The sequence below is a fragment of the Rhincodon typus genome, unplaced genomic scaffold (genome assembly GCF_021869965.1).
Source record: "Rhincodon typus isolate 14 unplaced genomic scaffold, sRhiTyp1.1 hic_rhity00002320, whole genome shotgun sequence".
NCBI lineage: Eukaryota > Metazoa > Chordata > Chondrichthyes > Orectolobiformes > Rhincodontidae > Rhincodon > Rhincodon typus.
In genome coordinates, this window is record NW_025967958.1 from 1 (window position 1) to 12,845 (window position 12,845).

A 12,845-nucleotide genomic window follows, 5' to 3' on the forward strand; every position below is an offset into this window, starting at 1 on the left:
CCTGGACAGCATCAAATCCTTCATTGTGGTAAGACTCCATCCATGCATATGTTTTCTGTTATACCCCTGACTTGCTCCTTGTTGATACTGTGACACTTGGTAGGACAAAAAGTAACCTGCTTCTTGGGCTATCAATTATCTTCCCTGTTGACCAAGCTAAGCTGTGATTGTTCTAGTCAAGTTTTTGATGGCTGGTGAACCTGTAAATGTAGGGAAATTCTGTTCTGGTGTTACTGTTTCATCTTAAAGGAAGAAGGTCATTCCTTGAAACACCAATGCAAAGGCTGTTTTCTGTTTGTCATTCCAAGCCTTGATGTTACCTAAATTGTTCTGTAGACTGGCATTGACTGTCCAGTGAGTTGAGAGCTTAAGGCTGGAATCATCGGAGGTGGATGGGGGCACAGTCACAACATTTGAAAGACAGTTAGATAAGTACATGAACAGGAAAGGCTTGGATGGATATGAACCAGGAGCAGACAAGTGGGACTAGTTTAGTTTGGGATTATGTTCAGGATAGACTAGTTGGACCAAAGGGTCTGTGTCTGTGCTGTGTGACTGACTCTTAGCATCTGTAGTCCACTCCTCACCTAACCAAGGCATTTTATTGATGCAGCAGTTTTTAAGAAAAGGTTGAACAGAGGACACTGCCCTGAGGGCTTCCTGTTGAGGTCATGCTTTGGCTGATAACTATGGCTGTCTGCCATTCGTCAAGTATAATTGTAACTCAGGGTGGGTGTCCCTTTTTGTCTTTATTGGTCTCCATTTTGACAGGGAAAACTATGTATTAAACCTCAAAATTCATGAGGGGGAATTTTTTATTAATATTTGTTACACTGTGCTGTTGTTTTGCATTTTATAAAGAGAAGCTCTTCTTTCTTTCTTAGGTATATTATTACAATGCTCGGACCCGAGAGTCTGCTTGGTCAAAGCCAGAGGGTGTAAAGATAATCCAACAATCTGAACTGACGCCGGTCATGGCCTCACAAGTGATCACTACGACATCGACGCCTATTGGTAGCACGACAGCCCCATCAGTCTCAACACCAGCGTCGTCTATTCAGTCAACCACACCAGCCTCTTCTAGTACACCTGCATCGGTTGTTACGGTTTCAGCAGCAGGTGCAGGTCAGTAATGCTGAAACATACAGTTAAGATAAATTATGAGCAATCAGGAAAGGATCCCAAGAGTTAAGTTTATCAGGGCTTTAGACTGTTCATTAAATGTACACTTGTTTCAGTAAACGCATTTATTTAATCGTATTGTCGACATTGTCAATTACATTGCTGCATTTTCTGGACGGATTGTCCTTTTAATGCTCTGAGGACCTAATGACTTACGTTGGGTCAGTATGCGTGTTTGATCTGGAAAATCCATCTTTGATAAAAATGAGAATTGTTTTATAGAGAGCTGCTTGCATGGTCAGCAATCCTACGATTAGAGTTGAACAATAAAGAACATGGAGTCATGTTAATTACAACATTAGGCCATACAACATTCCTCCTTCTGCTGTAACCTCTGGTACTCTAGCTAATACCGAGCTCTCAACCATCAGCCCAGAAGCAAATTGATCAGTCATTTTTGGGGCCTTCTGCATAAGTTGGCAAACACATGTATTGCATTTCAAGACTGATCATAAATCAGAAAAATTTCATTGATGTAAAGCACTTTGGAATGACCTGAAGTCATAAAAGGTGCTATGTGAATCCAGTGTTTGCCGGTTAAGGTTTGCCACCTATTAGCTAATTCAAAACTTTACATTCATGAAACTTCTGTTTTTACAGTACGTTGACATTTGTTATGGAAAACTTGATGATACATGTGGAAAAGTTTGAAAGCAAATTCATTCTTCAGGCAAGTTGAGGTTAAAGGGCGGAGTTATTGCTGGAGCATCATGTAGCTCAGTCCCCAATTTGAACTTGCCTAACTTGTTATTAAGAATTTAAAATGGGAATATTATAATTTGTGTGTAGCTTTAATGGAAATTGCCATTGTAAGCTTGCCATGTGTTACACCTCAATGGGCTAGCATACTCGAAATCAAGCCCTGCCATTCCCTATGATGTCTCACAAATTAGATACTTCAAAACCAGTCAGCAGAAAGCATGGACACGATTTCTGTACTAAACTATTACTATAGCAAACTTTTTATTAACAGGCACCTATGGGACCAGGAGTGTGCCGGTTGATCAAATCTTCTCGTCAATCAGGAAGTCCACGTAATCCATTCAAAAGCACACACTAAGTAGTAGAAATGTAATGCAGGGAGTATACACATCACTTTTATATTTTATTTACAGTATAAATCACTTAAATAATAATCCAACTTTGCCTTAAATAGAACTTATCGGCAGAGAGCCTTCTCACTTGCACCATCAACTGACAATATAGTTAAAACTCTAACCATTTTTAAACTTCCCTTGACACTCATGCACAAAGGTGGAGGGAAAGCCTGTCCACAGAGTTTGCTGAGAAGAATATTTGCTGATCAATGTGCTCCTTCTCAGTCTTTCTTCTCCAGTTACTGCCACTTGTTTGCATGAGTCACAGGGTGACTGGTTTGCGATTGTGAAGGTCTGACATCAGTTGAGTTGCGACTTGAAAAGGGGAAATAAACAGGGTATCTTCAAGTTTGGGATGTTTTTTACTGCAGAGAAAAGAGACATTTCTGTGTTTGCAGAAATTTGATTTCTTCCTGCAAGCATTCAAACCCCAAGCTGTTCAGCTGTCTTGAAGTCAATCACAGTTGTTCGTAGGTGGACAGCCTGTTGTTGATAAGTGGTCACAAGTCCACAGATCAATCGGCTACTTGTTGCTGGAAAAAAGCTCTGTTCATACATATCCTTTGGCTCCAAGTTCACTGAAAACTAGGCTTCTGCAGCTGCTTGAACTTGCCAACTGTAGCAACAGTATTTGAGCTTCAGGTTACTGTCTTTTTAAAAAATGCAGCAATCTTTCAGTCCTTGGTTTTTAAAACAGTCCTTTTCCCATTTCTGTTTACAATTAAAAATAGGGAAAAGTAAAAAAAATACAGTCTTTATGTGTGTTGCAATCTTCCTCTCCCACTAGTACTAACACAGCAGTAGCTTGATTGTTAGGTCACTGACAATTTTACACATGCAGTTTCCAATTAAAAATATGGACATAAGAATTCATAATGAGGTTGATAGCAAGTGCATGCAGACTGTAGATTTGTTCAATAAATTACATGGTTCATGAGCTGGAGACTGGAGACCTGAGTTCAGATTTCACCATAGTAGTCAGGGAATTTAAATTCTATTAACAAAATTAATCTTGGATTAAAATATTAGTAATGGTGAGCATGAAATGCTGATTATTATTGAACACTTGTATGGTTACGAACGTTGCTGAAATTTGCCAAATTATTTTTAAAAAACCGCTCGACATCTGGAGTAAAAAGTTTGGATGGCAGGTTGCAATTTGACCCTCCCAACTGAGGACCAATTTCATCAGATTAAACTGAAGTTACCTTTAAGATTATTCACAAAAGTCACTATCCTTCATATTTAAGCCCAAATAATGAGCATTTTATCATGAAGCCATGATGCAAGAGCCTGAACCAATTTCATATCCAGGTGCACATTTTTTGAACAGATAGTAGTGAGTCAAGATCAAGAATGGGAACATGTGGGCTCATTTTTAAAACTTTTTTGTTTTCTTCTGTTGCTAAGTAACGTTAAGACCAATTGTAGCATTCCATTAATAACACTCAAAGGGGCTCAGCACCTTAACTGAAAGCAGAGATTAGTCCTGAATCCTTACTGATCTGTGTAACATGCCATAAGTCACTTAATAGCTAGGAGAACTTAAGTTTGTTAAATGTCTAAATATTTGAAGTCGGAGCCACACAATCTGCCAGTTAACTCAGTATTTTTTCTTTGCATAAACTGCACAATATATTCCTGGGCATGTTGAAAGCTTAAGATTCTAGTTTATGTAATTTTTTAGGCTTAGAATTTTGATATCCAAAATGTAATGTATTGTCACAATTCATTGAAACCATTAATGTGTCTCTGAAAGGATGACTGCAGTAGAATCTATGATTTGTAATAAAGGAAATTTGAAAGTTATGGCTGTTGAATTGGCTACCATGTCAATTTTTAAATATGTGCTAACAGTATATCTGTGTATGAGAAAGTGAAGGCTTTCTTAGCCTGTTTAGTATGATATGTTTTCCAACTGCTGCTTTTGTTTCATTTGAAATGGTACAGATCATATGCGATTAAGTGCTCCAACTTACTCAGCATTAAAAGTGTTTGGAAAAAGTATGAGGAGTGTGTCAAGTGACGGTGCCAGCTTTACTTTTCCACTGGTATCTGCAGCTCCCGATCAGCCTCCACCTGCTGTCTCAGTCGCTAACCCAACACCCGTCTCTGTAGCCGTGACTACCAGTGCGACGCAGCAGCCAGTACCGCAGTCTGTGCCACAGGCCATGCCCCCACCTGTACCACAGCCTGTGCCACAGCCAGCCACAGCAATCCCAGCCTTTCCACCAGTGATGGTGCCACCATTCCGTGTGCCATTGCCAGGCATGCCAATTCCATTGCCAGGTAGGATACCACTTTTTTTGTTACTTTTGTTCATTTCCCTTTGTGACTACCAATCTTACTTTTGTGATTATTGCTTCCTGAAATGTGGATTATGTGTGTTCTGTTTGTTTTGTGATTGCTGTCTACGTTTGGACATTCATCCATAACAATTCCAATAAGGTTTTATCTTCTGCATTAAAAGTCCTTGGGATTTAAGAATCCTAAATATTTAAATGCATATGCATATAAGAGAAGGCTTTGCTCTCTATGCCTCTTCTGGCTCATGTCAGTGGTTCTAGTTTTATAGCAAATAAAAGCACTTTACATGGTTAAAGCAGGCGGAGCTCCATCCATCCAGTGTCGGAAATAGCAAGTTTCTCAGATTGTGGGAACACAGGTCTGACTTGGGAAGATAGGCACACCATCTGATTTTTTTTCTTTTGCCCACTGAAGAGATGCAGCACGCTGATGAGCTTAAAAATGATGTGGTGCTTCATTGCCAGTGTTCGTTCTTTGAACGTTACTGAAGAATGTAATCTTTAGAAAAGCTTTCGTACACTGATGAGCCAATACCTTCTCATGAGTGCGCTATTATCATGAATTGTAATAACTTTGTGGGTGAAATTCTTTTACCCTCGAACTTTTAGGTGCTGTAGTGGTAATGCCACTATCACTACTATAGCTGCAATACTCTTGCAAATTAAATTTATATAACACCTTAATTTTTACATAACACCTAAATATGTAATAAAAGTGTCTCAGAGGGGCTTTATAGTACATAACAAAGAGGAACATACCTAGCGACATCAAGGGATATTGGGTAAAATGACCAAAAGCCACTGACTTGAAGTGCACCATCACTTTCACCCTTGATGTCCAAGTTCCTGACAAAACCATTGCTTTTTTACCTTAAAAGTTGAACCAGAGAAGGGTCCATCTCTGCTCTTTGAATTCAATGCCTACAGGTTTGAAAGGTTATGACAGATGACTATTTTAGCCCTTTACCATCCAATATGGCCAGACAACGTAAAACATTACTGGATTACATTCTGACCTTCAGAACCTTGGCTGCTTTTCTTTTGCAAATCATGGTGACTTTTGTTTAAAATGCATTCAATTATATAACGCTCTTGTGGAAAAAAGCAAGAATTCAGCCCAAAGAAAATCCAACCTGTGCAGTAATTTGAGTAACTTATTCCCCATAGGAAGATTTTTCAAAATATCCTGTTGATTTGGCAGGATCACTTTCTGCATGCTACCCAGTGCCTGAAAGTATGGTTGAGTTTGCAATAATTAGCAGCATTTTTTGTTCAAGCGATCGCATGTCTGTCCTTACCTATACTGTCAGAAAAAAGAACAATTTCTATTTTAGTTGAATTTTGTACAGAATTTTGTGCTAGATGTACTTGATTCAGGGCACCTTTACTGATGGGTTGCTGCTGTTGGAGGTCTTTCCAAACCATTGATTGACTACAAGTGACTCTACGAAAGTTGAACGATGAATTCAGACTGACCCAAGCCAATCGCATGCAGTGAAGTCTTGCAACTGTGCTTGGGTTACCCTGTTTGATATGATCCCTGTAATGAGCAGTGAATTTTATGAAGAAATACGTTTTCTGGTGATTTGAAGGAGCAAAGGATAAGTTGTAAGAATTTTACTGCACCATACAATCTAAAAATTCATGTAGATCAAGCATGAATCAACAGCTAAGGAAAAGATTCATTTGCATTAACTAATGCAATCAGAATATTTCTTGTGAAATACTTAAAGCAAAGCCTCACCTGGGCAGATATCTGGAATAGCACAGCCACTTCTGGCTCTCCAATACGCTCATTTCTCGCTGTGACACTGGGTCAAAACTTCCACCACTTTTGGACAGTCGTTCAAGTTCTTCCAGCTCCTGTTATCTCCAACAAGGCACACCTTGTCAATTCTCTGTTCCTGAAATCTTCAGAACCCTGTCTATTACATTCCCTTTCTTCTGACAGAAACTGAGCTTACACCAGCATCCTGCTTGGTTGTTGGTACAAAACAGCCCAATTACTTCTGCATGGCAGTAGCTGCTTTGTCACTGCATTTCTCACAGCAGCCTATTTTTTTTTCCAATGACCCACTATGTCAAAGTATCAACATTGTCATCCACTCTCGATAGGTTTCTGTTTGCGTTTTCCTAACCATGGTAACCAGATTATATGGCCATCTCTCTGAGCTAAGGTGTTTATCCAGAATTTTTGTTTACTCTGAGTTGCAAGTAGATTTCAAAGTTCAGCATTCATGACAAATGTGATTTCTCTATATTTTGCAACTTTCCAGAATTGATGGGAATTCTCTGAAATCATCAAAATAATCCATGGGTAAGAGAGACTCAGGATTTCATGAGCAGTTTCTACAAAATAGCAAAACTAAATAATAGTTGACCCATCTTTTTTCTGTATAGAATGGACAAGTCCCTTGAACAATTAGTACTCTGAAAACATTCCTTTCTCTTAAGCGATATCATTCAAATACTTGTTCAGGTGCAACGATGGTAAAGGCAGGAACCATCGAGACATTTAAAGAGCTATTTAGGTGAGAACTTGAAACACCGTAACATAGAAGACTAGGAGCAAAATGCTGGAAAATGGGATTAGAATATATCGTTCCTTGATGACCAGCATGGACACGAAGGTCTGAAAGTCCTTTTTCTATGCTGTAAAAACTCCATGATGCCGAGAGCAGAATGGTGAGCATCCTGTTCATTTTACTGTGTCTGATTTCACTTCGGTGTTTAATCTGACTGTTAGTCAGATGTGAAAAAGTGAGTGTCTCAGTATTTTTCTTTCAGCCTCCTTGTTATGTTTGTTACGTTGGGAGTTATGAGTTGTAAATACACTTAGACCACCTATTAACAGATGAATAATATAATATATAAGGCTATGAATTAAAAGTATAAAATTTAACCATGAGAAAATGGGGTTTGTTTAGCTGGTGTTATGGGCAGCTGTTCAATATTTGGACTGTTGTCTTTTCTGGTCTTGCAATTTGGAAATTGGAAATTGTTCAGTGATAGTTTTAATTTATCTGCTGACTTTTTTTCTCCGTTCTAGTTTCTTGTACTTCTTGTTTTTACCAAGAATTATTTTGGATTGAGGTGATCAAGAGTTCAACTGGAATATCGGTCTTGGTTTGATAGAATCATGAGCTTCCAGGAAAGGCTGGATGGATGAGAATTCTTAGCATAAATTAAATGATTGACAGCGTTTTAAGATACAAGACTTTGTGAGTATTTTTGTGGAGGAGAGAGAGAATGATGTTGATGAGGAATACAAGCAATTAGAATGGAATGTTTCATCAATCTAGAGGCAAGCTGTATTTTAGGATGTATATTGGCTAAAGTAGGGTCAAATGATGTACAATGGCTGGAGTTGTATTTGCAGCAAGAATGGTTTATTCTTTATGAGACACAAATTTACATCATACGATACAGTTGTAGTTATTTAAAGATGGAGTTAATTTTTTAAAAAAATTTGTGTGCTGTATTTTGTGATGTGGTGGCCATGACATGATTCCAGTGTATAATGCTGAGGCTAAACAATTGAACACCTTCATAGAATAAGTCGACAGCAGAATATTCAAATTGGATCTGTTTTAATTCTCACTGTCTTCCAGATTCTACTACTACCAATCTTTTTCAAATAGGTTATCTTCATGTCTTTGCCCCACTCTATCTGTTTCAAGCTTCATTGACATCTTTTCCATTCTGACTGAATATCTCCCTTGCCTGCCCATGTCTGCTTCCCTTCTGACCCCATTGTGGTCTTTTCTCCCCCTTCTCCCACAGAATATATTTGATTGTACCTGCCATGCTTTTCTCCCATTCTTTGTAGCCACTTGTTGAACCTCTGGAGCATCCCAGTTACCACAGCATATCCCTAGCATCTGTACGTCAATTGATGCATTTAGTAATTGGGAAATGCTGTTTGGAGGATTGTTCTTTGGTTCAATCTGGTCTAAAAATCCTTTCAAATATGGATTTTTATTCAAAGCATCTTAGCATCTATGCATTATGAATTCTGTATGAAATGAGATTGCTTCCCACTTCAATTTGTATTATTTATCTATAGGATGTTGAATTCTATCAGTAAAGCAACACAAATTCAGTGGATTTTGAGGCTTCTGAATTTCACTGAGAAAGTTTGCAGCTGAAAGGTGACAATTGTTTCCTATTTTTCTGTCTCAATATAAATGAGGTTTGTTTATTTCCATTTCCTATGATCTGACTTTCTGTGACACTTGGGTGCCTCCATTTATTGATATTGCAGTGTAGATGAGTGGTGCACGGATGTTATTTATAAAAGGAACAAAGGGAGCATTAAAGGTGCTCGTTTCCATTGAGCATTGCATGTATGGAACCAGAGTATGTTAGTGAAATTGCCATAAATGTAATAAAAGCAAAGCAGCTCTTGCAGCGGTGTTATTGTTGGCACAGTGTTCCTGTTCTGGCCGACCCCAGAAACACGCAAACTGGTAAGCTCGCTGCTTAGGTGTATTGCAACGTACCAATAAACTTTCTTCCCTTTGCCCATGTAACAGCAACTGTGTAGTTTAACTAATTGCACACGAAGGCTTTTGGGATACTGATTTATTTTTATTGTTAAGCTGTTGTAAGACTTCTGACTTTTCTTTCACTCCACGTACATACCTAAGTTTGTATATGTAAACAAGGAGCTATTTAAGATCTCAAAGTGTCATTGTGCACTTTTCTGTGATTTAGTGGTTTCATGATGGTCACGCAAGTTTTTAAGATTAAAAACTAATTTTTGCAGTCAATATTTGTTTTGTGCATTGTTTTCATGAAATTGATTTTGAATTTGAAATAAGTTCTTACTCAGGTCTTTTGCACATCACATCTGGTTGAAAGAAGTGAGAGCAATTAGACAGGAACTTGAATTCAACTGAGATTTCAGTGATGTATTTAAATTGCTGCTATCATTCCAAAGTTTAGGATTTGCCAGAAAAGTGCTTTTTCTCATTAACCATTATATTCTAGTATCGTGCCTTTAGTTAAACTGTAATATAAGTTCTCATCTTAATTTAGTGATTGAAAATGTAATATTTTTAGTTAACTGAATTTCCTTTTCATAGCCCCATTAGTCACAGCTGATAAACTGTCATGACTGAATCAGAAAATTGTGGGCTTGAGTCACATAACTTGGACTGATAGTTCAGGGCAGTGCTAAGTGTGTAGTGGAAATGCTGTCCTTTGGATGCAAGTTTAAATTGAAGCCTAATCTGCTTTCTCAAGTAGGTTGACAGAGTCCCATGACACTATCTTGAAGAAGAGTAGGAGCATTCACCCTGGTGTGTTGCCCAGTTTTTGGAACTATAATAGTGACTGCACTTCACAAGGACTCGACGCCTGTAAAATGTTTTGAGTCTGTGAATGCAAGTCTTTACTGCTTTTCAGAACAACATGCCTCCTGTACACAATGCTGAAGTGCTACGGCACTTGATTTCTCTCAGCCAGACTGTTGTCTATGAGCAACCAAAGAAAATGCTGGAGAGCTAGTCTGGCAGAATTTGTGTTTCAGGTCCAGTCTGACTGTTCAGAGGATGAGTCATACTGGACACAACGTTAACTCTATTTCTGTTTCAACAGATGCTTTCAGGCTTGCTGAGTTTCCCCTGCATTTTCTAAATTTGTTTGTGATTTCAACATCCACACTATTTTGCTTTTATTTGGAGTCTAAGAACTAATTTCATGTTGAATATTTTTGAACTGTTAGTATCTGAACATTTTAAAGCTGAGACAGTGACTGCTGTCTCCTGAATAAGTCACAACATTGCTCTAATTTTCAGTATTTTAGAATTGGGCATGTAAGAGCTTTGTATGTTCTTGTGCTTCAGTTAATGACTGGCACATTGTAAACACATGCATTATGCAAAAAACGGACCTCAGAATGTTAAAAATATAATAGGCTTAATATTCTGGCCAACTGTGGTCTCAGACCCTTACTGCTTTCTTATACTTAACAATTGCATTTATTTAAGATAAACTTAAACCCCAGATTTTAGGATTGTAAATCCAGTAAGAAAATTACTCCACTCTTGCATCATCAATTGGAGACATTTTTAGAGTTGTTGCCATCTCCCCAGTTGTTTCTGTCTTTTTCCCTGTCTTTTTCTCGCTTTCTGACTCTGCCTTTCTGCCTGTCTCACGCTGTCTCGTCTAGTGCCTGTCTCTTGCGCTCTCATTGGGTTGAAATTACAGCCATGGAATAAGCAAGCCCTCTGCTATCTGTATATTAAGCACAGATTAGCAGTCAATGTTTTCCAAAAGAATATGTAACTTTCATGTAAACTTATTGCTATGCCGTAAGTAATCTCCAATATTTTAAGCCTCAGGCAATGGAATACTTTGTATATACCATAGTAGTAATATGCTGTTGATTTAAATTGTTTCATTATTATGCTTCATGCAACTTAATGTGATTGAAATAATTACAACTGATATCTGTTGAACATATAATCTATAGTCATATGGTCCAGCCATACAGTGACCTTGGTTATGCGTGTATAGCCATACTTCACACATCATGGGTTTTTTTTATTAGCCCAAGATCATAATTCAACCTGTAGTTAACTGTGTTTACAGATGTATTTGTGAAGTATGAATATAATAGATTGAAGATGTGTCAATCTCACTTAAGCTCTGAAAATAACATTAATTTAAAGAAGGAATAATCCAAATGTAGACATGACACGGGACTCAGTCAAGGTGAATTTTGAGCTGCTTTCTGTAGAACTTCATCAATAATGTTACCTCTTTCTCGACCTGCACACTCAGCATGCAGTGTGTGAAACAAACAGTAAATCAGCTGCAACTTAATTTTGTCATAACAGCAGTGCTGAAGTGAGCCAAGCTGAATGGATTTTAATTTAAATGTATTTATGCTTTTTGTCAATGTTGAAAAGTTTTGACATTAAAATAGCAAATATTTCTCCCGATGATCACCACTTATATCAAAAGTTATCATCCACAGGACCGTTTTTTTCTTGAGAGAGCAAGGCTATGTTTCCAATGTTTTGTGTTTTATTTCGTATTTCCAGCATTTGCACTATTTTGCCTTTCTCCAAGGTGATTTTACACTGGCGGTCATCTTTGCCATCCAGTTCTCACGTGACACCATCTCAGTTCTGTTCTTGCAATTGTGTTTGTGAGTGATCCTGATCACATACCTGCCCACTCTGTTACCAGATCACCAATGTCCTTATTAATTGCCAATGCTTTAGAAACTGACCCCAATGCAGATAATGCTATCAAGATGGATTTTAATCAGGAGTCAGAGCTATGAAAATAAAATCATGGTCTGCATTTTGTTAGGAGGTGGTTTGGAGTGAATAAACAGCACATGGCTTTCATTATGCTTAACATTTGCCTGTAAGAATGTCTGTGGGCCTTTTTACTATAATTTAATAACTGCAGTTATTAGCGAGCCAAAACAACAAGCCTTTCTCTGCAGGGGATATGAAAAGTCTGTGCAAAGGGCAAACAATGATGTGCTCAGTGAGATTGTTGAATCCATAGGGAGAGGCACAGAATCTAAACCCGGAAGTGTAAATTGAATATCGATAGAACAATATGCATCCAGTAAAATGGAAAGGTGGGGTGAGAAAGATGGGATCCAGAGAGAAATACAAGAGAGAGAAAGAAAATGTTTGAGATTTTAATGTAAATTTCCTAACAAGAACTAAATTGTTAAGTAATTAGGCTCCACGCTTTGAAAAATAAATTAGTATAATGGAGTTTATTTGAAAGTCATTAAATGAAACGTCAACACACTCTTTAAAGTCTACTTACATTTGAAAAATTGAGCATTTCCTCTTTCTCACACATGTGGTGGATAATTATCACAGCTTCATTCCCTTCCATTTACTTGAATGTTGACTTTTGGAAGCACCTGTCATGAAGCTTCTAGAGGAGAAGAGCAAATATGATGGCAATTTTATAACTTGTGCATTTAACTGAAACCTCTGCAGATGCTGGAAATTGCAATCCCATTTACTGTTCATTAATGGTAAACGCTGCTATCCTTAAAATACTGTAAGTGTAAAATCTTGGCCATTGATGTAGTTGAGATAACAAGGTGTAGAGCTGGATGAACACAGCAGGCCAAGCAGCATCAGAGGAGCAGGAAAGCTGACGTTTCGGGCTAGACCCTTCTTCAGAAAGACGTCAGACATTTTCATTTCTGAAGAAGGGTCTAGGCTCGAAATGTCAGCTTTCCTGCTCCTCTGATGCTGCTTGGCCTGCTGTG

At 38.1% G+C, this 12,845-nt stretch overlaps 1 protein-coding gene across 1 annotated transcript in view; it reads left to right on the plus strand.

Moving 5' to 3' along the window:
- Positions 1–884: 884 nt before the first annotated feature.
- Positions 885–12,845, plus strand: part of LOC125481489 (transcription elongation regulator 1-like) — a gene marked incomplete at both ends in the record, with an annotated part of 17,335 nt that continues 5,374 nt past the window's right edge. The window contains 2 exons of the mRNA XM_048593097.1: positions 885–1,125; positions 4,230–4,568. Coding sequence (XP_048449054.1) covers positions 885–1,125; positions 4,230–4,568 — 580 coding nt within the window. The remainder of the gene's footprint in view (positions 1,126–4,229; positions 4,569–12,845) is intronic.